This window comes from Brachyistius frenatus, unplaced genomic scaffold (assembly GCF_029030835.1).
Source record: "Brachyistius frenatus isolate BFR_SWC_R1_liver_20210118 unplaced genomic scaffold, ASM2903083v1 Contig_79, whole genome shotgun sequence".
NCBI lineage: Eukaryota > Metazoa > Chordata > Actinopteri > Embiotocidae > Brachyistius > Brachyistius frenatus.
Genome location: NW_027210678.1, coordinates 1,222,595 through 1,246,748, shown reverse-complemented (window position 1 = coordinate 1,246,748; position 24,154 = coordinate 1,222,595). Strand labels below are relative to the sequence as shown.

Genomic DNA, 24,154 nt, shown 5'->3' with positions numbered 1-24,154 from the left:
CAATGAATTTAGGATTGTTTTCATGGAAATAAAGAGTTCGCAGTGAGTGAAGCTGCAGAACCACACCGGGGTAGAAAAACTGCCACGTATATCATGTATATCTTATTATATTTATATGTTTTCTATTTATTAAACCTTTATATGTGCCGCTAAGAGGACTCATGCTAAACAGAAGACATTAAAGAGTCACAAAGGCACCAGATTTCTTGCTTTACTGCAACACATAGTTTCTGGCTGATCATTTAAGTAAAGTAAAAATCGTATGAATGGTGTTTTGTGATAACAGACTGAGCCTGGTTGTAATCGTATTATTATCGAGTTCATCTCAGAATTTGTTTTTGTTTTTTATCGCGGCTGCTTGTTGAAGCCATGAAACGTGAACGCTGCCCTCCGTCTCGGTCGGCCGGCGTCTCGTGTGGATGAAGTGTTTCCGTGAAGCTCGAGGTCGAGGAAACCGGCAGCAGATGGTAAACACATCCAGTCGGAAAAAAAGGAAACGGATTCGGTAACGAGACGTTTTTAATCTTCCGTCTTGTTTTTTTCCTGCTTTTTTCTTCGCAGTTTTTGTAACTGACTTGTGTTGATGCTGCAGTCTCCCACTGTGACTGCTAACCTGCAGACTATTCCTTTAAAATAGATTTTATGCCGCATGATGTATTGATACTTCAGTATAAAAAGTGACTTATTGTATCCTGTATGAGGATGTGTTGCAGTTTAAACGACTCCAGTGCAGCTCCTCCACGTCAGGCCTCCTCTTGGCATCCCGTGTGTCTCCCAGTGGAGTCGTGAGCTTTTATTTTGGCGGGGCTCCTCTTCCTCCCCGCTCTTGCAGCTCTGTAATAGGACGTATCTCAGCCCACTGCAAATAAGCCTCCTTACTTATTTTTTTTGCCTTTTTTTCCCCATTTGCTGAGCTGTAATCTGATACAGCTGAGAGGCTGCTGGCAGTTCTTCCTCTCCGCTGTCAAGCCGTCACATGACGCTGGCAGACACAACTGTTTCTGACTGTGTGTGTGTGTGTGTGTGTGTGTGTGTGTGTGTGTGTGTGTGTGTGTGTGTGTGTGTGTGTGTGTTTTTACGAAATAATCCCATGCACCGCTGTCTGCCGATTGACCAACTGTTCCTACTACTTCTACCCCCGCAAATCCTGTTGTACAACATCTCCCAATCCCCCCGGATAACATCATAAATGGAAGAGGAGGAGGGACGTACGCAGGTCGGGTTTTTCTTTATTTTTATTTTTTTGGGGGGGGGGTGCAGGTGTCCCCGGCTGCTGATGTTTGTTCTGACACACCTTCAGAAATCCTCCTTTTCTTCTGCGACGGGGAGAAGAATGGCCGAATGTGCGTGTGCAGCTTCGGTCACAACATGTTGGGATCTGAAGGAATGCAGGACGGCTGCAGCTCCAGTGGCCTTTTGAAATAAAACATTTGTGGTTAAAAGAAATTATAGTAATATTGTCTGTGTTGAGAAATATCAGCTGCTCTTCTTTCTCCAAACCTGCAGCTGACAGCTTTTTTGGAGATTCCAGATGGATTTTTTTTAATCCGAATAGAAGTTTTTTTTAATTCATTCTCAAGCTTTATTTTAATAAAAGCACTCTGGATATTTGACAAAAACTTTGTTAAAATGAGAAAAAGGCGCTGTGTTGCCGAGCGGTGGGAATAATGCCCGTCAGCCTTTTTCTGTGCTTCTGGCATGCAGAGCGACTTCAGACTGAAAAGCCAAGTTCACATCGGTCTTTATAAAGCACAGCATGCTGCACACTGATGCTGACAGTTATAAAGGTAATGAAACGCATGGAAACTCTAATAAAGCTTTTCTTTTTTAATATAAAGTTCAGCATGAAACCTGCCAACATCACGTTATTACGTCAAACCGTAACGTTGGAAAAGAAGCCGGAGAAATCCGAGCAGAACAACTTCAATTGTTTCTTTTTTTTAAAGTTTATATTTAATTGCATCAAACCTTCGCCGTCCTCAGATGTCTCGACATGTCATCATGATCTTGACTGTTTTTTGGGGGGATGTCTCCGTCACAGCTGACAGCTCCTGTTAAAAAAAACAACCTTCAATCCAGGCCAACTATTACAGCTAAAGTTTGACGACATGCAAATGTCATTCGTTCTTCCTGAGGCGGCTTGCGACGAACAAACTGGTTCTGCTTGCTGCGGTTTGTGAGGAAGTTTCAGCCTCAGTAACCCGACGTTCCCCAACAACCACCTGCAGGCGTCGTATCGACGCCGTTTTTCCAGCTGATGCAGCATCTTTAGATTTCTCCCTCTGTCCTCCGTCTCTTTTACACTCATGTTTAGACATCATCCTCCCACTTCCCTCAGGGTTGCCCCCCCTCCCCCAGTCAGTCTCTGAAAACATGGACACAGCGGTGCAGTTATTGTCCACCGCAAACATTGTGGAAAAAATATTGGTTTGAGTTGAAATGAGATCAATGAGAATCAGATGGAATCTGGCAATTATGATCGACTCAGTTTAAATTTGTATTTTTGTAGTTTGGAAACATGGAGATTTTTTGGTGAATAAATGTACTTATTATCGCCCCCTTATTTAAACGTATTTAGTCTGGCCTCTTGCAGACTAGATATTTCCTCCTTGACATTTTCATCTCAAGTTTTCAAGCTTCTTTCACCAGAATTTCTTCTGATCTTTGCGGTTGATTTTCAGTTATAATCTTCTAATAACAAATTGATTCACACAACAAGTTTTTCCAGAAAGCAGGAAATCGTGTCGTTGGTCGAAACCGGTTTCTTCAAAAACAGCTGGAAGTTTTTGTCTGAGATTTTGACGTCTGACAGACAGGATATCCTCCCATCACCTTCAGCCAAAAAAACAAGAGGAACCGCGAGATCCGTCTCCTGATAGCACCGATCGTTGTGAGCGGCGCCTCCAGTGGCCGTTTGTAATGACATGCAGACTCTGCACATGATCACATCTGCAGCTCGTTCACCTCTGACACAGTTCGTAGATGGTTTGATTGCAGAGACAATTCCACAGAATTGACATGCAAATGTTTTGACTGACTGACCTGAACTTCCTGTCTTCCATTTAGCATTCAGGGAATTTAGATTTCTGGATAAGTTATCTTCAAAAGGTTTACACTCATAACATGTTATCACTAAAGTCTGTGAAACCCAAGTATGAAATGGGAACCTCAGAAATGTCTGATGTGATACCGTTCAGCTGCTGACGCTCCGAGCCCGACGGCTTCGCTTTGTTTGGGTCTCAATAGACGGTTCATGTGATCCGAGGCAGCCGCTGCAGAGTCTCCTGCAGAGTCTCCTGCACCTGTCCGCCGCATTCATCCGTGCTGCGCCGCATTCATCTGCGCTGCACCGCATTGTCTCTGAGACCAGGGTTCAGATATAAGCCTTGTTCCTTAAATTCTTTACAAATCTGCTCCTTGGAAATGTTTCAGAAGTGATCTAACATGAAGCTGAAAGACTTATTTAAATAATCAAAGACAGAAAATCAGATGATTTTCAGGGTAAATTCACTACCTTCACTTTTCATCTCGTATCTCGGTCATTATAGGTGTTAATTATTCGTACTTTATCTTATTTTTTTCAGGACAGTCTCGCCTATCCAGATCTGTCAACATTTGATTTGATAATCCTCAGAGATTTTGTATATCAGCCTTTATATTAGGGGGGAAAAAAAATAATTTCGTTTTAGGAAATTGTCATGTTTTTACATTCACCTCACCATAAGATATCATCAGATCCATTTTTATAGTTGTGTAGAGAGGATTGTATAGAACATCTGAACGTCTGATTGCTGTTTCTTTTGATGTGCAGTATGTTGGGAAGCGATCGGGACTTCTGTGGAGATGCACGCAGAGTGTAACGAAGAAATTTGATACAGATTCAAAGTGGTTTTCTTCTGAAACGCTTCACCACGCATTACATTACATTACATTACATTACATTACATTTCATTTAGCTGATGATTTTATCCAAAGCGACTTACAATAAATGAAAACGAAGCACTGACTTTGTTGAAAAGCTCAAGTTGTGCAGTTTCATATGAAACCTCGTGCATCTCTGATTAATACTCGCGAGAAGAATTGATTTAATGGTCAAGAAAAGTTTTGTCTTAAATGTCAAACATTTACTGCTTTTTGTGTCCTTTGGCAGTAAAATGAACATCTTTGGGTCTCTGGACTGTCAGCGGCTCCTTTTTGTGATTTAATCAGGAAACGATTGAGCTGAAAATAAAATTGATTATCAGTTTCAGCTTTAATCTAACAGCAGTGTAATTGCAGTAATGCTGGTATGACGTCGTTCAGCTGTCGTGATAATTGTGCTTCAGACGACGTTATGAGATTTATGCTACATGAAAAGATTCTTCACGTCCTTGTGCAGATGTCAAAACAGGGAATGTAACTGCTGATGGAGCTTCGAGTACCGAGGACAGACACCGGAGGCAACCTGATCAGCAGCGTCTCCGAAGGAGGAGAACGGGTTATTGTGTTGCACACACACACACACACACACACACACACACACACACACACACACACACACACACACACACACACACACACACACACACACACACACAAGTTAACGCACATAAAATGCAACATGCACTAAAGAAAACCCACCCCTGCTGTGTGTACTTGAACACACGGGGCTGAGGTAGCTGAGGTAGCTGCAGGAGAGGACGACCGGTGGAAGTGTGTGAATGTCGGAGAGGTGTGGAAACACCACTACGCTCTGAACAAGAGACTCCGAGAGGCTCAGGTACGTCTCGGCGTCACCCGGAGACACTCGGCTCGCGTTGTCTTCTCGGCCGGTGTTTGTTGTGCTGCTTCAGATAGAAAGAGAGCGAGCTGTATCTCCACGTACAGCCGTGCTTTAAACATTGTTTTGATTGGCTGACGGTTTAAAGCTTCTGATGCTCTGATAACTGAATCCAGAATAGATACACATAAACTAGCAGCTTCAAACCTGCAGCAGCTGGTTGGGATGTGGGCGGAGCTGCTTTGGGAAGAAAACAATAAATGGAGAAATGAAGTCATTTTTTCTTTGCATTCTTTCAATTTGAAGTTGCTTTCTTAACTGTTCTTAAACTTTAAGTGAAAGATGAAGATGGACTCTCCGAAATGCTAAAAGACCCTAAAGAAGACATTGTTGGACGTCACTGATGCGCTGCTCTAATGTAGGACACTGAATCGTCCTCATCTCGAGGGGAGCCGTCTGAAATACCTTCACGATGATTCCTCCTTCGACGACACTGGCGGAGGATCGAGTGTCTCGGCTGAACTTCAGATGACTTGTTTCCACTCCAGCTCGTCTGATTCCATCTCTGACTTCCTGTTGCTGCGGTTGTTGCTCTTTTAGGTTTTTCTCTGTTTATCTGTGATGTTTTTTTGCTCTTCTGCGCCGGTGAGAATAACAATAAGAATATAACTTCAGCGTCCTGTCAGATGTTTTCTCAGATCTGTACATCTCGTTCTGTCGGTGATCTCTTTTATCTTTCTCAGTGATCCCCCCACCCCTCCCCACCCCAACCGTCTCATCGTGTCTCGACGTGTTCGCAAAACAACACGAACCCAAATTAACGCGACAGCGGTGAAGTCTGAAAGTGGGTTTTAAAAAGTGTTGATGGATCAGAGAACTGCAGCAGAAGCTGGCAGATCATCTGTCCAAACGCAATCACACGCTTTTTGTTCCTGCGTATTAACTGCTGACCCCCTCCGGGGTGTTTACCGGCTCACGGGCCGCTGTCAGCTCCACTTCTTGGAAAGACGTCTTAAGATCCGGGATCATTTGTTTTGGTTTTCCAGTTTATTTCAGCCCTCCTGGTTTGAGGATCAGGAGTCGTAACCTCAGACGTCCCTCCCTGTTTCCTCTCAGACGGGCCCTTTAAAGAGTTCCCTTCTTGTAATGCAAAGAGTCTCTGCAGGAAATGACTCCAGTTTGGTTTCTTTAAAATATTTTCAGAGTTTGGATGCGAGCTGCCAGGCTTGGATTTGTTTCCCTCAAGTGTTGTTGAGGATTTGTTTCGACAGTATTTACAGCTTCTGCTGTGATTTCCTTTTTCTAACGATGTAATGGGAGTTTATTTTCCCCGGTGGAATAAGTTCAGATCAGTTCACGTCTGTCATTCTCACCGTTTCCTGTCTGCAGACTTGTTTGTTTATATTCTGCACAATCTGTCCAAATACTCGTCACCGTTGATTCTTAGTGTTTGAGTTGAGCCCAATAAAAACAGGAATGTTTGTGTAGGACTGTAGAATAACCGCTGCATGACTTCTTTAAGAAGTCCGACGAGCAACTTGTCTGAATTATTGTAATGGAGGAAACTTCAGGCTGGAGTCAGTCGGTGGTTTAAAGTGACGTTTTTTGAGCTTCTGAAAATGAAAATATGCTCTGATGAGATTCAATTAGATGGTTGCAAGGACAAATACAAGTACTAAACATAGCCAAAATATTTCAGCCTTCAAAAACCAACAACAAACTGAATGTTTGCATCGATACTTGTGGAAATAATTGCATAGATCTAATCTGACCCTCCGGTGCTGATGAGAAAGAGGATGATTTAACTTTGAAGTCAACAGAAGCGTCAGAAAAACTTTATTCAAAGTTTATTAGACGTCCACAAGTTGCTCTGTTACGAGCAGCTTCAACCTGAACGATCAAATCAGATCAATAAGTTAAACTTTAACAAAAATGTGGCTTGTTAGTCCTCGTTTCAGATAAGCACGACTCTAAAGACAAGATGGTGATTGTGTTAAAAGTTCACATGGTGTTTTTTGTAGTTTGTGCAACAGTAGAATCGATTTTGACGTTTGGAGACATCGATTGAAAACAACCAGTCGCTGATAAAAAGACGTCGATATCGTGAACTTCCTGTTTCTTGGTCTCACCTGTGTTTGGTGAGAAAACATTTGCTCCCAGAATCCTCTCTGATTCCATCGATTCCTCGGCGTCGGCCGGTTAACGTACAACCTGCGTGAAGGTCACCGTGGCGACGGGCTGGAAGACAACGTGCTGTCTGTCTGTCCTGAAGGCCTCTGCTCGAACACTAAGCTGCTTACAGCTGAAAGCAGATGAATTGATAAAGGAAGCCGTGTGACAGGTAGCCGAGGCGACAGCCCATAATAACAACACACACATTAGATTATCATGTGGAAGACATGTTATTATGTTATAAATATGAAAGTCAGCTGGTTTCTATTATTTCCGTTGAAGTGTAAAAAAACTATAAAGACTGTATTCATGCAACCATCTAATGAGCGTCACATTATTCAGTGTTGTCGGTTACATAATTATTATGATGTGAAGCGCTCTGCTTTTAACGAACCAACAGCGAACGCACACATGAAGTCTTCGTGGTTCTGCTGATAGATTTTCATGTTGTTTGGAAACGGAAAAGAAACCGAGGAGAAAGAATTTGAAATATGCTGCTCGGTAAATATCCATCAGGGCGACTCGGTTTCTTTCGGAGGGAAAAAACTGCCGACTCGGGAGTCTCTCCTTCCCGTCCTCTCTCTCTCCCGTCCTTCTCGGGCTGCTTCGGGTTTCACCGCTCAGGAGGAGAGAAGGTAAAGACGCGAGGCCGCCGTGCGACCGTTTCATTATTCACGATGCTAATCAGGCTGCAGACTGTGAAACCTCCGGCCTCCGTCCCGGCTGCACCACCGCGACACCCTGCTCCCGATTTCTTCCGGGCATTTTGCGCAGGTTGCGTTTGATTGCGTTCATCACGTCAGTAATTCATACGACGGGAAGACTGCGGTTCACTCGGGCTGTAACACAGCTGCTGTTGTTGTGTTGGTTCGACGTCTCCTCGCTGTAGTTTGGACTATTTTTAGAGCGTAGCATGTTAAACGGTGGCGCGGCGGCCTGTTGTGATCAGATAGAAGTGTTTCTGTGAATGGAGACATTGTTCTGCAGGAGGCTCGGTGCCAACCGGGCTGAGTTCGCTCTCGCCAGCGTTCCTCTCTGGTTTCTGTCTCGGGTCTCCGGCTGCAACATTAGAGATGAATGTTTGACTGGGTGAGGGAGGGGGGAGAGAGGGAGGGAGGGAGGCAGACCGGGTGGACGGTGGTGGAGCCTTTTGGGCATTAACCTGCGTTGGTTGCAAAGGAGGAAGTTGTTGGGAACTACACCCTCAGCTGCCAGGTTGCTATTGGCAACCAACTCTTGGCCTTTTGGTGGACCATCAATGGAAACCACTTTTTAACAAATAAAAAACGGGACGGCAAACAGCCAAACATTCACCCCAAAGTAAATCCATTTGGAGCTGCCGGAGCTAAACAGCATTTTTTAAATTATAATTATTATTATTATTATTTTAAATAAAGTTTTATTTTGTGGATGCAGTCGGGACTAAAGCTTTCTCTTTGAGGAACTCGTCACAAACGACTGAGTAAATTCATCCAGTCAAAGTATCTCAACGACTCCAAATATAAGGAGACTAAAAACGGCGACGTTATTTTCAGTTTCTGCAACGGAAAGCGGACGTCTGCTCGTCCGCCCGGCAACCGCTGTTTCACCCTGCTGATCCCGTTACATCCACGTCTGTCTGTAAGGATGTTTATTTTTGTTTTTTTCTGGTTTCATCAAAAACCGCGCTACTAAAACTCAAACTATTTGTCATCAAGATTCTGACGGTGAACTACGTTGATTCTCTGAGACGGTGACGTACCGAGATGAAGGAATAGACGGAGAGAAGACTCTAGGTTTTCCTCCTCAGACCGTCGGCCTCCTCTCGCCTCTTTATTTATGATTGACAACCCCCCCTCCCCCTCCCTCCCCCTTCATCCAGACTGAGTATATCTCAGTTAGGACCGGAGCAGCTTGTTAATAACCCTCAGAGTACATGACGGCTGTTGGCAGCCGTCCAGACGGCACGAACACGGAGGAGGAATGTTTGAAGTTGAACCGGGCCGGCGTGACGAAGCCGTGCGTCCGTGTAGAGCACGTAAACGCTCACGTCTGTTGGCTAACGCACACGTCATGTCAGCAACACATCAAGATTAAACCGTGACCAAATACAGCGTGTAACGCTGGTTGTGTTTTTACCACTTCGCTTCGTGCTCTTCGCCCAAACAGATCTCAAAGTTTGAGCTTTTTCCACATTTGATCCGATATCAGCTGATGAAATGTTTCAGCTGTAAAGTGACAGAGACAAAAGAAAATCCATTTTTATAAGCTCTGTGTTTTGTTCCCCTGCCAAACTCCAAATGAGTCCATTTGGACATGTCTGACTCCTGGAAGGCCTCTCGGCGTGTTGGATGAAATACTCCACATGTCTTTGTCTCTGCAGGATTTATTTTTTTTGGGCAGAAAAGCAACATCTTCCATTTCTGTATTTTGTCCATCGAAGCCCAGTTTGTAGAATAAAAGCTGTTACTACTGCACTACTCTGTCTAATATTGAGTTTTTAATAAGGTCTGAGGAGGAAAAAAAAAGAAGAAAAACATTACTGCTGTTATTACCTTCACTGTGGGAACGACGAGGACGAGAAGCCAACGTCAACACGGCTCACGAGTTCCAGATTAATATTTATCAGCGTGAGAGGACGCGTGCTGGTCGACCTGCACGCTGAGCAGGCGGGTTTTAAAACTGAAAGTAGTGATGAAAGCGTCCGAGCGGCCGTCGTTCCCCGTCCAGCCGTCCGTCTGCGGTTTTACACGTTTTCCAGTTCCTGCCTGTCGTGAAAGGCTCGTTTGTTTCTTCCACCAACGCGTCTCTGAGTGCAGGGAGGTCGCGGGCACGACATCCGACAGAGGGGGGGGGTATCGGCCTCGATGAAGACGGCGCTGAGATGAAGATCGGTTGGTCAGATGTTCTCTTCTGATCTTAAAAAGCTCTTTAAATATTTGAACTTTTATTTTATCCACCTGGAAAAACAAGCTTCTTCTTCGTCCTGCAGTAAAGCTGCTGACACACCTGAGCTGCACGTTCCTGCACATCTGGGTTTGGTCGGGACAAGATGACCTCAAATCTGATGCTGACATTAATATAAAGATAGTTTGTTTTTAAAGCAGAGACGTCTGAGGACGAACTTCATCCCTCTTATTCTCACAGAACTCCTCAAATAAATTCCTCTATTGCAGCGGATTAAATACGAAGTTTGTGTAAACTTCCATTGTAGATTTTTGTTCTCTTAATCCGTCTTTGACATTTCCTTTTATTCATTTATCATTCTGCAGTATGTTTCCAGTATTTGTTCTTCAGGTGTGTAAAACCGTCACACATCATGAACGTTAATATGTTAATTTTATTCTGACATTGACTTTAATACCAGTGACTCATAACCTTCAACAGCAGCTTCAAGTCAGTCAATTTTTATAGACTGATAATAATAATAATAATAATAATAATAATAATAATAATCAACACTTGACAGGTTAAAATGATCACAATTTATAAAGTATAAATCACATTAAAGTTGGCTCATAACAGTAAAAACAATATGAATCAAACATTAAAAGCAACTTTAAAAAGGTGTTTTTTCAGTAATTAACGTAATATATAACATTGTATAAAAACATTTATTATTTTTTGTTGATTTTCTTTAATCATGAGATTAAATTTCAGATCTGGTTGATCCAACTTTTGTTGATTAGACCGACAGAACTCAGATCTATGGATCCATGAACAACCTGAGAGCCTGAGGTTTAACACGTAGATCTACACCGTGGTTATATTACGCAAGTATTGAATTATTAACCGAATACTCGCGTGCGTCTCTGCGTGTGGCAGATTGCTTAAAGTTATGCGCACACACACACACACACACACACACACACACACACACACACACACACACACACACACACACACACACACACACACACACATATCACACACTTAAGTGGCCACAAGTCCTCTGTGTGTTGTTAATCCTTTGTCCATTAGTGTCGCCTGCTGAGAGGATGAAGCTCCAGATTGTTTTGTTTTTTTAAGGCACCTTGAGATGAACGTTGCATCGTCTTCGTTGTCCGAGCTGCTGCTGACTTCCTGCCTGCGTCTCCCATCTGGTCCAGGTTTTAAAAATACATCCTAAATCTACAACCACTCCTTTATTCCTTCAGATCTTCTGCTGCTCTTCTTTTTGTAAACGGAGGAGGAGAAGGAGGAGAAGGAGGAGATGTATTTACATTTTTTTTTTTTTTAGAGACGGGGAGACTCTGGAGAGAACAAAATGGTGTCACACTCAGAAGCTGCAGAAGAAAAGCGTTTTGATGTGTGTGTGTGTGTGTGTGTGTGTGTGTGTGTGTGTGTGTGTGTGTGTGTGCCAGCGGTTTTGAATATGAAAGGAGTCTTAATGTGTGTGAAGTGTCGGCCAGCGTTCAGAGAAAGTTTCCTTCGTCGAGCAGCAGAACTCTGAATCAGTCTTTTAAATTCACCTTCAGTCACAAAGTTGGACTCCATTTGGTCGACGTCGGCGTCCAGTCGTGTCGGCACTCTGGCTGTTTGGTGGATATTAACAAGATGGTCAATGAGATGATGTTAAAAACAATATATTTGAAAAAGTTGCAGGTCAGTGAAGAGTCCAGAGCAGGAGAACGTGTTAACACCTGAATCCAACCTGGGATCACATGGTGGCTTCATATCGTTGGATTGTGATAACAGGAGATAATCAGCACAAAGCTCAGGAAGTTAATGACGTCTGTCCAGCAGTCACCAAGCAAAACGAGTTTTCTCTAACTTTGTTTCAGAGAATCAGATTTCATTGGTTTAAACAGTCAGTTATCATCGTTGCTACGTAGCAGCTGCACGTCGGAGGTGCTTACAACAGAAAGCACCTTTATGATGACCGAACACCGCAGCTGTTCAACTTAAGCACACGATTACATGTTTAAAGGTGAAATCTCCCAACTTCTCCGAAAAGACAGATATTTTCCAGGAGGATGTTTTATTGAGGAGTCGCTCTCAGCCTCTCGACTAAGAGCTGGAGGACGACGAGCTGGAGGAAGACGAGGCCATCGCGTCTTCGTACAGCCGGAGGACGACCTGAACGCAAGCACGAGCCTCGTCGGCGGTGCGGGTCTCGTCCTCAGAAAGACCGTCCCCGTGTTCCAGGTCCGGCTCTGAGTTGGGGTAGTCGGTCCGGTTGTCCATCTCGAACTGAAACTGGACCAGATTTTGTCCTCGGTTAACGTGGACAGATTAATAAGGAGACACACCGAGTTAAGTCTCGTTACCTCCCTACCTGGAAGTCTATCAAGTCGTTGTTGAGGAAGATGTCGTAGAAGTACGTCAGTTCTCTGTGCAGGAGGAAGAGCTCCAGGTAACCTTCCTCCTCCTCCTCCTCCTCCTCCTTCCCGCCGTCCCTCCAGCTCTTTCCCGCCTCGCAGTCGCTCTCGTCGGACTCGAACTCCGAGCAGACGTCTTCCAGAGACATCGTTGTGTTTGGGTTGGCGTCCACGACCCCGTGAACAGCAGTGATCAGAACCGGCGTTGCCACAGCAGGTCCGGACTGCATTGACGGTTGCTCGGCAACCGTCGGGCGCTTTGATTTGAAGACGTATCGCAGAGTTCTGGACTGAAGCTCCCCGTAAGCCGGGTCTGCTCCCGGCCGGTGTGACCTTTAACCTCCAGACTTACACATAATGTAGGTACTGTCCAGCTTTAGATCTATTTTTAGTTGCACAAATGTTTTTAAATATCCTGCGAAAATACCGTCTCATTTGCATACAAAGAAGAGAGAGAAAAGCGCCCTAATTTGCATAAATATTGTCACCTTCCCCCTCAGTGCTTCTCTCGGGTAACTTCCTCTTCCACGATGCCGTGAGAAACAACTCACTTGTGCATGTTCACAAATCAAGGTGGCACATTTTTTTTTTTTATGAGTTTGTAAAGACTTATGTCATCTTGGTGAAAATTTGAATTAATTTGACTTTAAAACTACTAAACACACCATATTTGTTTTTACAGCTGCAGCCAGGCTTAAAATTCAAGTTATAAATATGTGAAAATCCTAATTGGAAGACACCGTAGCACTTTGAAGAGGCTGATATTAGACTTTGAAGGCCGATATGTTGTGTCATGTTTGATAGTGAAGCTTAAAACCTCCTGGTTCTCTAGACGAGTTTTAACGCTGGACGTCGGCCTCTTCGTGGATTTTCCTTTTTATGGCTGCAGCGCCCGGCTTCCCCCCTGCGGCCGGCGTGTTGGCCTTGGCCTCCTTCCAGGTCCGCCGGGCCGACTGAGGCCACGGCAGGCGGCTCCAACTCTGATCCGACTCCAGATCTGCCCTTCATTTTTTTAATTTTTTTTTTACACAACACTTTAGATGAGGGTTCGGCACCAGATTAGTGTCATGGGAACCTCGGAGAGGCCTGCAGCTTTGTGATCTAATATTCACATGTCAGAGGAGACCATTTGATTGATTGATGGTGTGTGTGTGTGTGTGTGTGTGTGTGTGTGTGTGTGTGTGTGTGTGTGTGTGTGTGTGTGTGTGTGTGTGTGTGTGTGTGTGTGTGTCACCTTGTTGACTCTGTGTCTCCTGTCTTAAGTTTGACACACTGACATTTGCTGAGCTATTTTTACCAGATGAACTGTGGCCCTGTGGAATGACACTGACACACACACACACACACACACACACACACACACACACACACACACACACACACACACACACACACACACACACACACACACACACACAATAAAACACATCTTTTTACACACTCCTTGATGTGCCCTGCCCTGCTCGGTCCCCACAGATACACACTGTAGGGACTTCATGCAGGCAACCAGTGAACATGATAAACACACAGACAATCTGCAAAACTGCATCCAGATTTTTCAATGCAAATGTGACACTTTGATATTAAAAAAGTTCATTAAACAAATTGTGCAGGATGATTATTATCAACGGAAGTGCTTTCATATTTATTCCTTTATCAGGTAGTACTAAAAAAAATTTGAATTTTTCTTTCTCGACTTGCAATTTTTTTGAATTCTTGCAGTTTTATGGGAAAAAAACGGATTTAAAACTCCACAAATGACATTGACATTTATGAGAAAACCTGCTGCAAAATCAAACATTTTTGATTGCAACAACCACAAAAACAACCCGCTGATGGAAAAAAGTCGGATCCTGAGGCGTATGAGCAGAATGCTAAATGTTTGTGGACGCTCGGCGCAGAATCCGATCAGCTTGTTTAGGTTTTCTGGTTTTTGTGGAGACACCAGAGTGTTTTTTTGGCTGAAGTGGATTACAAGCAGTGATTTGTGGGTTTCCTCTCACACAACACCTCACGGACACAAAATAGAAAGTCGGACTCTCATTACTTTGGAAATGAGAAGATGACAGACGGCAGCGAGTTAAAAAAACAACAACCTCAAACAGAAAGCTGCAGTCGTGTGTTTGCGTGGCCTCGTTGACCGACGCACGTCTCATCGATGTCGGCTACTTACCGCTTTTCTGAGGCAGTTAAATTAAGTGTGTGTGTGTGTGTGTGTGTGTGTGTGTGTGTGTGTGTGTGTGTGTGTGTGTGTGTGTGTTGAGAGATTTTCTCCATCAGCTGGACTCCACAGGGTCTCCGTGTCGAGGGTTACACAAAGCGACGCAGGCTGTCACTCACCATGACATGTGTCACGGCGGTCTGACTGTGTGTGTGAGTGTGTGTGTGTGTGTGTGTGTGTGTGTGTGTGTGTGTGTGTGTGTGTGTGTGTGTGTGCGTGCGCCCTCTGCTCCTTTCATGACTTCAGTATCTGCGGTTTCACCGTCTTGTCCACGTTTGCATACTTTGAATCAGACTATCCAGATTTTAACGTGAAACAAACATTAAAACCTTCATTTTCTTTCCCTTTCTTCGCTGCATGTTTCTCTACGTCTTCATACTTTCATCTCTTTCTCTTCTCTTGAAATGTTTCTTGCTCCCACTGAAGTCTGGTCTCTGGTTTGTGAGTTAGCGTGTTGGTGTGACGTGCAGTGATCTGCATGCTGCAGCAGACTGAACTGAACTGAGCTGAACTGAACTGAGCTGAACTGAACTGAACTGAGCTGAGCTGAACTGAACTGAACTGAACTGAACTGAACTGAGCTGAACTGAACTGAGCTGAACTGAACTGAACTGAACTGAGCTGAACTGAACTGAACTGAACTGAACTGAGCTGAACTGAACTGAGCTGAGCTGAACTGAACTGAGCTGAGCTGAACTGAACTGAACTGAACTGAACTGAACTGAACTGAGCTGAACTGAACTGAGCTGAACTGAACTGAACTGAACTGAGCTGAACTGAACTGAACTGAACTGAACTGAACTGAACTGAGCTGAACTGAACTGAGCTGAACTGAGCTGAGCTGAACTGAGCTGAGCGACCCTCGAGGCCGCCGACGAAGCCGAACATTCACGTCATGACTTTGACTTCTTCCAACTACACGTTCCACAAGTGCATTAACGCGCTGCACTTCTTCTGTCTTTGTTTTTTATTGCTGCTTGGAACAAAATGTGCGGTCAGGATTTCCACGTTTTTGCACGTCAACAGCCTGCGGTGCATTTCACGTTTATTTAATCGCTGTAATTCCTGTTCATAGCGGTGTGAGGAGGGTAATACTCCACCTGTCTATCTTTGAGCTGTCAGTCAATCTGAGACTCCTCCTCACTTTATTTTTGAGGGTTTATTTTTGTGGTTTCCGTCTTTTCTTGCTCCCATCTCTTTTTTTTTTATTTACTCCTCTTCTGTTTTTCTAATCTGACCTCTGCCTCTGATTTTCATGTCAAAACACTTAAAAAGAGAAATTAGCCGAGTTGTTCAGCAGCTGTTGGTTGGATTCCCCATCAGGCCCTGATGAGTTGGAGAGCCAGCAATAACTACATGGAATTATTTTACAGCTTTTTAATCGCTTTTCACTCAGATTTGTTTTAGTTTTTTTTTGTTGTGAGCTTCTACAAATGAAATATTTTACTGCACATGTATCTCAAATTTTCCAAAGACTCACGTTGTGCCAAATGTGTCCAATTTTATTTTCATTGCCATCGTACCTCTGCTCCTTGATGCATGTTTGCAATGACTATTATGTCCTTTTTGAAAAATGCAGGTGCCAAAAAATGAATGTTTGCGGTGGTGTTGAATGTGTCCTTCCTGTCCCCGTGTGTTGCAGGATGCGTCTTATTGGCTGCAGGTCCACCGGTTGGAGCACGGCGACGGCGGGATCCTCGACCTGGACGACGTTCTCTGCGACGTGGCCGACGACAAAGACCGGGTGAGTCACGCTCAGAAACCCTCCGGCACCCTTTACACAAACTCCTGGGTGGGTTTTTTTTCCAGTTTTTCCGAGGAACAGGAAGTGCTTACTGACCAATCAGATAAGATCTCAGTCGTTACACAGGACTGGTTTGTCTTATTGAGTATTCAGGTGTTTATGCAGAGACTGCAGCAGTTAAAGCACCATACTGCTCACGAACAAGGTCAAAGGTTAAAGAGCAATTTGTTTTTGAGCTGAAATGCTTCACACCGCTCTGAGTCATCGGGACTAAAATCCTGAGTGCGGTGCAGTTTTGACCTGTTGAGGTGTGGAGGTCCTTCTGACTGACAGCCTGGAGCTCAGAGTCACGTTCTCCACACGGTTACAGGAAGTTAGTTTGGTTGCTTTACGTCACAGAACAGGAAGAGGAAGCTGCAAATGGAGCTCAAGGCTGTCGTGGTGTTTGTTAAAAGCATCAGTAGTTGAATCGATTAGTTCAATGAGAAAATTATTTCATAAACATGAATACCTGCTGGAAGTCTTCGTCTTCTCCTCCAGACATGTTTAAAGACATAAAACTGTAAACTCTAGACTAAAAATCCACTTCTCCTCCTCTGATATTTAACTGGTTGGAACAAGATGTCACCTTTTTCTCACTAACGTCACTTTATATTTATTTTGTGCGTCAAAAGTTTCCACATCACACTTTTTGTAAAATTGGACTTCAAATCTCAAATGTGACTTTTCCATCAATATCCTGTGTTTATCTTCAGTCTAAACTCAGTTCAGGATGAAGACATGACAACAGCCTTGTTGTGTCCGACTCAGATGAACTGCAGTGATGAAAGCGTGACTCCTCTTTAAACCCTTCTGATCTCTGCTGTAACTTTAGACTCACGAGTGGCTGCAGTCTGGAGGAGCTCACGGTTCACGTCCTCCGCTGACCCACATCCCTGCTCGCTCGCTCTCTGTGTGTGTCCCTCTGACCTCTGACCTCGGGGGGGAGGAGGAGGGGAATACTTGCTTCTTCAGTCAGTGTTGACTGACTGCTCCTGTTGCAGGAAAATTAAATCACACCCGGCTTTTCTTTCCTGAATTGCAGCACTTTTCGTACATCTTGGTGCAGTTCACAGTGCTTTACAGATGATTGACAGGAAGACGGATCATAAAAATACAATAAGTTAACATTAATAACACGATTAAAAACAAATACAAGTGAAGATGAGACAATTTAAAAACCACTTTGAGACAAATGCACTCTTCAAAACAAATTTCAAACATATTTACTCTTTTTTTTTTTTCATTTTGGAAAACATTTGATCTTAAAAGTCTGAAACGAGAAGAATAAGATGTGATCCATATTCACGTAGACGTGTCCAGAGAACACACGGAAGGTGAACACGTATGATCGGTGACTCCGTGTGTCCCGTCGAACAGCTGTGGTTCATCTCTGCCGCTCCACACCGGCTTTTTAGAAGACTGGAAGGAATGTGCGGCACTTTTATCAGCGCACGCTGGAATAACAACGTTCAGGCTGCATGTCGTCCCGGTAACACGAGGACGTGTACTTGTGTGTGTGTGTGTGTGTGTGTGTGTGTGTGTGTGTGTGTGTGTGTGTGTGTGTGTGTGTGTGTGTGTGTGTGTTTATCCAGATTGTACCGTTTCTGCCAGGAAAAGTGCCGGTTGGCCCCTCGGACACAGCTTTTCCAAATTCCATCCTCCCATCTGTTCACCAGCCTTCCTTCTTCCTTCATCTTCCTCCTCTTCCTCCTGTTCTTCCTCTTCCTCTCTCAGTCACTAACTGAGCAGTCTGTCCGTCAAAGGTACATAAAAGTTTCTGTGACCTTTATTGACCTCTATCACCAGGAGGCGCCTTGCTGACAGCTGCCTCTCTTAATAGTTCAGGTCATGAAAAATACTCGTTTCTGATTGGCCGTCTGGTAAAAACTGTTAACTGACACGTTAAACACAGTTGTCGAGCCAATCATCCACTAACGAGCTTTCAGCTACGAAGATGATGAAGAGAACGGCAGCTTGTTTTGATTTGATATGCAGAAAGATTATAACTCTGCTGCAGCTTTATTGGTTGATTTAAAAAAAAAAAACAACTTGTAATCACATTGTATAAAAAAGTGTTCGTAGCTTCAGGTCTGTAAAATGGTTCTGATCCAGAAGTGTCTTCAGCTGCAATACCAGCGAGTGCCACTAGAGGTCGGCTCCAAAAAGCCTCCGGCTCCATAGACTCCCATTCAACTTCTCTCATCAAATCCAAAGTGAATAAAATGTGTCCATCAGTTATCTCGGTGTTGTTAGCTAAAGTCACTCCTTCTTCTTAGTTTTCTGGAGGTCCATCTGAAAATAATCCCTCATTCATTAGAAAAGAAGATTCAAGAAGACCTGGTTTTGGGGGCGTGTCTGTTTGATTGACAGGTCTGTGGTGCAGTCAGGTTACAGCTATCGGTGGGCGGGACGTAGTATCGTCAGGTTTCCGATCAGATCGAGTCAGTATGATCCTTTGGGGGCTGAACTTGTTTAGTGGGATGATGATTTACTAGCTACACACACACACACACACACACACACACACACACACACACACACACACACACACACACACACACACACACACACACACACACACACACACACACACACACACACACACACACACACACACGCACACACACGCACACACATACATTTTTGCCGTCCTCTGTCATCCACTCTTCCTCACATTCGTTTCTCCCCCGACACACCCCAGGTGTCTGGTGACAGAATCGGCTGTACACACAACCCTGATTCATGACATCTGGTCTGTGCCAACTGTGTGTGTGTGTGTGTGTGTGTGTGTGTGTGTGTGTGTGTGTGTGTGTGTGTGTGTGTGTGTGTGTGTGTGTGTGTGTGTGCGCGTGTGTGTGTTTTGTCAGGGTGTGCCGCACAGCTGTGCTTTACTCCATCACTGTCATGTGTGGCCTCGGCCAGCGTGGTGCCTGGGTGTGTGTGTTACAGACACACTTCATTTTTAGCTGTGTGTGTGTGTGTGTGTGTGTGTGTGTGTGTGTGTGTGTGTGTGTGTGTGTGTGTGTGTGTGTGTGTGTGTGTGTGTGTGTGTGTGTGTGTGTGTGTGTGTGTGTGTGCGCGTGCAGACATGTCTGCCTTCTTTACATTCTTAAATCCTCTTTGAATATCTCGCGGCTCCAAGCTGAAATGTAAAGCTGGTGTTTTGGTAACTTTTGTGTTATTCTTTGATGAATGTGATTCTGTGAGTAACAGACTGGTCACTGTGTGTGTGTGTGTGTGTGTGTGTGTGTGTGTGTGTGTGTGTGTGTGTGTGTTGTGTGTGTGTGTGTGTGTCATATTCAGGCCACACAGTGATATTTACTGAAAGAGTTTCTTTTTGAGGCTTTCTCTTACATAATATAAGACGCTTTTACTGATGAAATGATCTAAAATATATTTGACTGGGATTCATGAAGAAACAGAAAAGAGACGTACTTATTAAATTGGTTCCCAGTGGGAGTAACAAAAATTAATATATCTTAAAAGAGAGGCCGTCACCCGTAACAACACACGTGTTCACACACATCGATCTCATGTCTGCTTCTTTGGCTCCGTTGTTGGGTCTGAGGTTCATATTGATTTCCTGTGTGTGTGTGTGTGTGTGTGTGTGTGTGTGTGTGTGTGTGTGTGTGTGTGTGTGTGTGTGTGTGTGTGTGTGTGTGTGTGTGTGTGTGTGTGGATGCTGTGAAACTGGATCCCACTGAGGCCTCTTTAATGCTGACTCGTGGAGATATTTCTCGACAACAAAACAAAGTAAACAAGCAAAATATATTTACCACAGTTTTACAGTATTTTTTTTTATTGAAACAAAGTAAACAAGCAAAGATATCTTTATAAATAACTGCAGCAGTAAGAACAAACTCAAAATGACTTTTTTTAGTTGTCGTATTGAACGCAGCTCCTTCCAGATTTCTCTCGTTGCAGACGTCACAAGTGTCTGTTTGATTTTCAAATATTTCCTCACGTATTTTAGCTGCACGTCTGCATCCTGACGGCAGATCGTGTTTATGACACCTCGTGTGACAGTTGACATAAAACAAAGGATCAGAGTTTAAATATAGATCATAGAGCCGACACGAGAGATTACAAACAAGATCCTTTCATCGGCCTTGACGCCGGTGTTTGAGGTCATCTCGGGACAGAAGACAGAATCGGGCGTCTCGCTGCGGCCCGATGCATCTTATTCATAACCTTCATGACTGAAGCAGGAAAACGAAGCCGTAACCTCTGACAGCGCTGCTATGAGGAGGATGTTGGTCTGGACCGGCGCCTGCGTGGAGCTCCTCCAGCAGCGCCGTGGTCGGATGGACGAGCGGTCAGCCAAAACATGTGGGTCGGTTAAAAGCAGAAACATGTCCGGGAGGTTGGAGCGACACCGACCTTGAATTATTGAACAATTGTTAGTTTCAGCAGCAGGAATGAGACGGTTTTTTTCTGTTTTTCAGACTGCTGCTGCTCCTGATTTACACTTTTTTTAATTTTTTTCTTTATCTTAAAGCAAACTAACCAGTGAACGCTGCAGTTTGTGATATGAATGTGAAATATAACCGACTCAGCGATTTCCTCTTAAATCGTACACGCGTCTCTTTTTCACCGAGCCGAACCGAACCACACCCGGCCGACCCCTCCGCCGGCCCTCGAAGTGTTGGTGATGACCTCATTTATTCCAGGCTAGCCCTCCGCCTCCTCCTCCTCCCCCTCCTCTTTCTTCCTCCTCCTCTCCAGCCTCCTAATGAGAACAAGATGACAAACTTTATACCAGACTCAGCCGGGTGACAGAGGCAGACAGACTGACGGACTCTAGATATGCTGCGTATGAAACCCGGTACCGTGCGCTGATCATGACATAATAGTGAGATGAATTGCTTCAGCACCAGTCTGAACAGGACACATGTACACACTGTGTGTGTTCAGGGAGGAAATGGATGATCAGATACAAAAACAATCCACACAATGAAGCAGCAGGATTTATGTTCTCTGATGAAACGGGAGTCATTGTTCATTCATATTTGTCTTTTTTAAATCACATTTTTCTCTTTGTCTGAGTACGACTGCGGTCCTCTGGTCTGACTCACCGGATGTAGACGGTGCATAGAAACTTATTCCTGGTGGAAGATTTCAGTCTCCTCCTCTTCCTGTATCTGTGTATTAAATTCCCCATCATTGAAACAACTATAATGTCTGACTATCACCCTCCAATCTGTAAACAAGGGGCAGCCATTAATGATGTCATCGTTGGTTTGTGAGCGTTATGAATCCTCCAGTTCAGATTCTGTCCATCGCCATCTTGCTAGTTCAGAGCAGGAAGTGACCATATTTGGACGAGCTGGGGGAGGAGCCAGAGGTGGATCTGACCGATCTGATTGGAAACCTGACGATACTACGTCCCGCCCACCGATAGCTGTAACCTGACTGCACCACAGGCCTGTCAATCAAACAGACACGCCCCCAAAAACAGGTCTTCTTGAATCTTCTTTTCTAATGAATGAGGGATTATTTTCAGATGGACCTCCAGAAAACTAGAACTCCAAACCAGCTTGTAGAAGAACAGTGACGGTGAAGGAAGGTTTGTCGAAGTGAGATTTATTGATATCCCGACATCTGTCAACGAACCTTTGCATCTGTATCGTCTCTGGAAGGCACTTGGCAGACTAATACCATTAGATCAGCCATCTGAATGAACATATAAAGCTCTTTTCATTAATCTAATGACATCTAATTGCTACATTTAATAACGTGTAATTGCCTCTCCGTCGCTGTGGAGGTTTTAGCGTCTGTCCTGACTGGCCTTTCGTCTGTAAATCATTTCCACTCCTTGTTCAGGGTGAGTTTGATTTGTGAAGCAGCCTCGCACGTTTTAACACGTAAAGAAATGCACGAAAATGGTGGAGGTGTGACTGAGCCCACCTGTGTGTGTGTGTGTGTGTGTGTGTGTGTGTGTGTGTGTGTGTGTGTGTGTGTGTGTGTGTGTGTGTGTGTGTGTGTGTGTGTGTGTGTGTGTGTGTGTGTGTGTGAGCTGATGAATGTGAAACCTTCATGGTTTCTTTCTGCATGGCCATTTGATGAATTTCAGTTTTCCTGAACATGTTGCGTAACATAACTTCCAGGAAAAATGAGGAACTGTTCTTTTCATATAACGATATAATCGAATCTTCTGAAAATTTCATTTATTCTATTTTTATTCCCGTCTCCATGAAATACCCTCCATGTGAAAACTTAAAACTACTTTAGCCTTTAACTCCTGAAGCTCTTTTACACCTTTAAAATACATCTGTTCTATATTTTCACTCCATTTTGTGTTTTATTTCTTCACTGCGTGTCATTTTCTTGCTGTGAAGCGCTTTAAGCTGCATTTATTGTATGAAAGGTGCTAAACAAATTATGATTAAGTTTATTATTATAATAAAAATAAGAAACAAAGTCCCTCTCTGTATCTCCCTGTCAGTTTTCCAGGTCAGAGCTTCACCCATCAGATTCAGAGCAGCCAGTAAACAGTTTGAACTTTAAGCTTCACTGATAAGTTTCCGTATTGAGGACTGAGCGGTGATCCTGTGTGACGATACTCGTGTCATTCAAGGTGTTCTGTGAAGTGATTACTCACAGACACTTATGCCGCCTCAGCGTTTCACCCACACAAACCCGGAGTCATGATTGCTGGACTCTGTGCGTTGAAGTATGTCCGTGTTGCGTCACCGCTCGGCAGCTCATCTCCTTCTGTGGTCACGGAGACGGACGTCTCCGGTCCGGTTCAGAGCTCAGGTACCCGGCAGAACCCACAACACCGCACAGTGTCCTCACAGCGTCCCCACGGTGTCCTCACAGCCTTACATGGACACGGAGGAACGACAACATCTCCTTTTATCACTTCAATCACTCGCTGGATGCTTTTTATCCAGCTGGAGAACTGCAGGCGGTTTGAAGTGAGAAACATCAACAGCAGCTCAAACATTCAACTTTAATTAAACGTAAAGTTCACTTGTTGTAGAACTGATAAAGTCTTCTTCTTCTTCTTCCTCTTCTTCTTCTTCTCCTCCTCCTCCTCCTCTTCGCAGCCTACATCCCCGTCAGCTGTTTTCATTTCTTAAAACAGCAGCTCTGTCTTAATTTGTTAGTTTGAGCTTCACTTCAGTTTCATGGTTCCAACATCTGTAAAAAAATAATAATTCAGAATACAAATATTGAACTAAAAAGGCACATTGTTGTGAGAAAACACTATTATGATTCATTTTCTCGTACGATCCTCAGAGAGGGATTAGAGGAGAAGACAACAGCTGTCGTTGTTAAACTGCAGCACAGATGCAGCTGAAGGACGGTTTGTATTGACTTTCTGGGTTTTTATCTTAATTGTGGAGAATAAAGTGTCAGAAGGAGACAAAGACGATGTTTGAGGAGAATCAGGATTACAGCGGCTCACAAAAGGTGTGTGTGTGTGTGTGTGTGTGTGTGTGTGTGTGTGTGTGTGTGTGTGTGTGTGTTAATAAGATTAGGACCCCCCCCTCCTCCTCTCCGTCCTCCCAACCATCTCTTCCCGTCCATCTCTCCTCTCCTCTCCTCTCCTCTCCTCTCCTCTCCTCTCCTCTCCTCTCCTCTCCTCCTTCATTGCATTTGTTTTGTTTTTTTCTTGAGCTTCACTACATATTTGATCATAATAGTTTAATCCAGAACTTCTTCTTCTTCCCTTCAAACCTTAAACGGTGGAATTATTTTAAACTTTGGTTTCCGGCTCCTTTGATTCTGTGTGACGGATCAGTCGGCCCAGTTTTGTAGCAGAAATTATTTTTTGGCTTGAAGACTTCTTCTGCCCTCTAGTGGTGCTGTTGTGTCAGTGCATGATACTTTTCTATAAAAAAAGGTTCCCTGAAGTTGCAGCTCATAAACATAAACCAGAGCAACAAACTCACTTCTTCCTTTGAGGT

The 24,154-nt window shown here is 44.1% G+C and overlaps 1 protein-coding gene across 6 annotated transcripts in view; it reads left to right on the top strand.

The window, feature by feature from the left end:
* The window catches only part of pard3ab (par-3 family cell polarity regulator alpha, b), a 197,666-nt gene that overhangs the window by 15,949 nt on the left and 157,563 nt on the right, over positions 1–24,154 (top strand). For all 6 annotated transcript variants that reach the window (XR_011311336.1, XM_069708916.1, XM_069708915.1 and 3 more), the window contains exon 2: positions 16,095–16,196. Coding sequence is in view for 5 of the 6 variants with exons in the window: in XM_069708916.1 (XP_069565017.1) it covers positions 16,095–16,196 (102 nt within the window). In the remaining variant the exon portion in view is untranslated. The remainder of the gene's footprint in view (positions 1–16,094; positions 16,197–24,154) is intronic.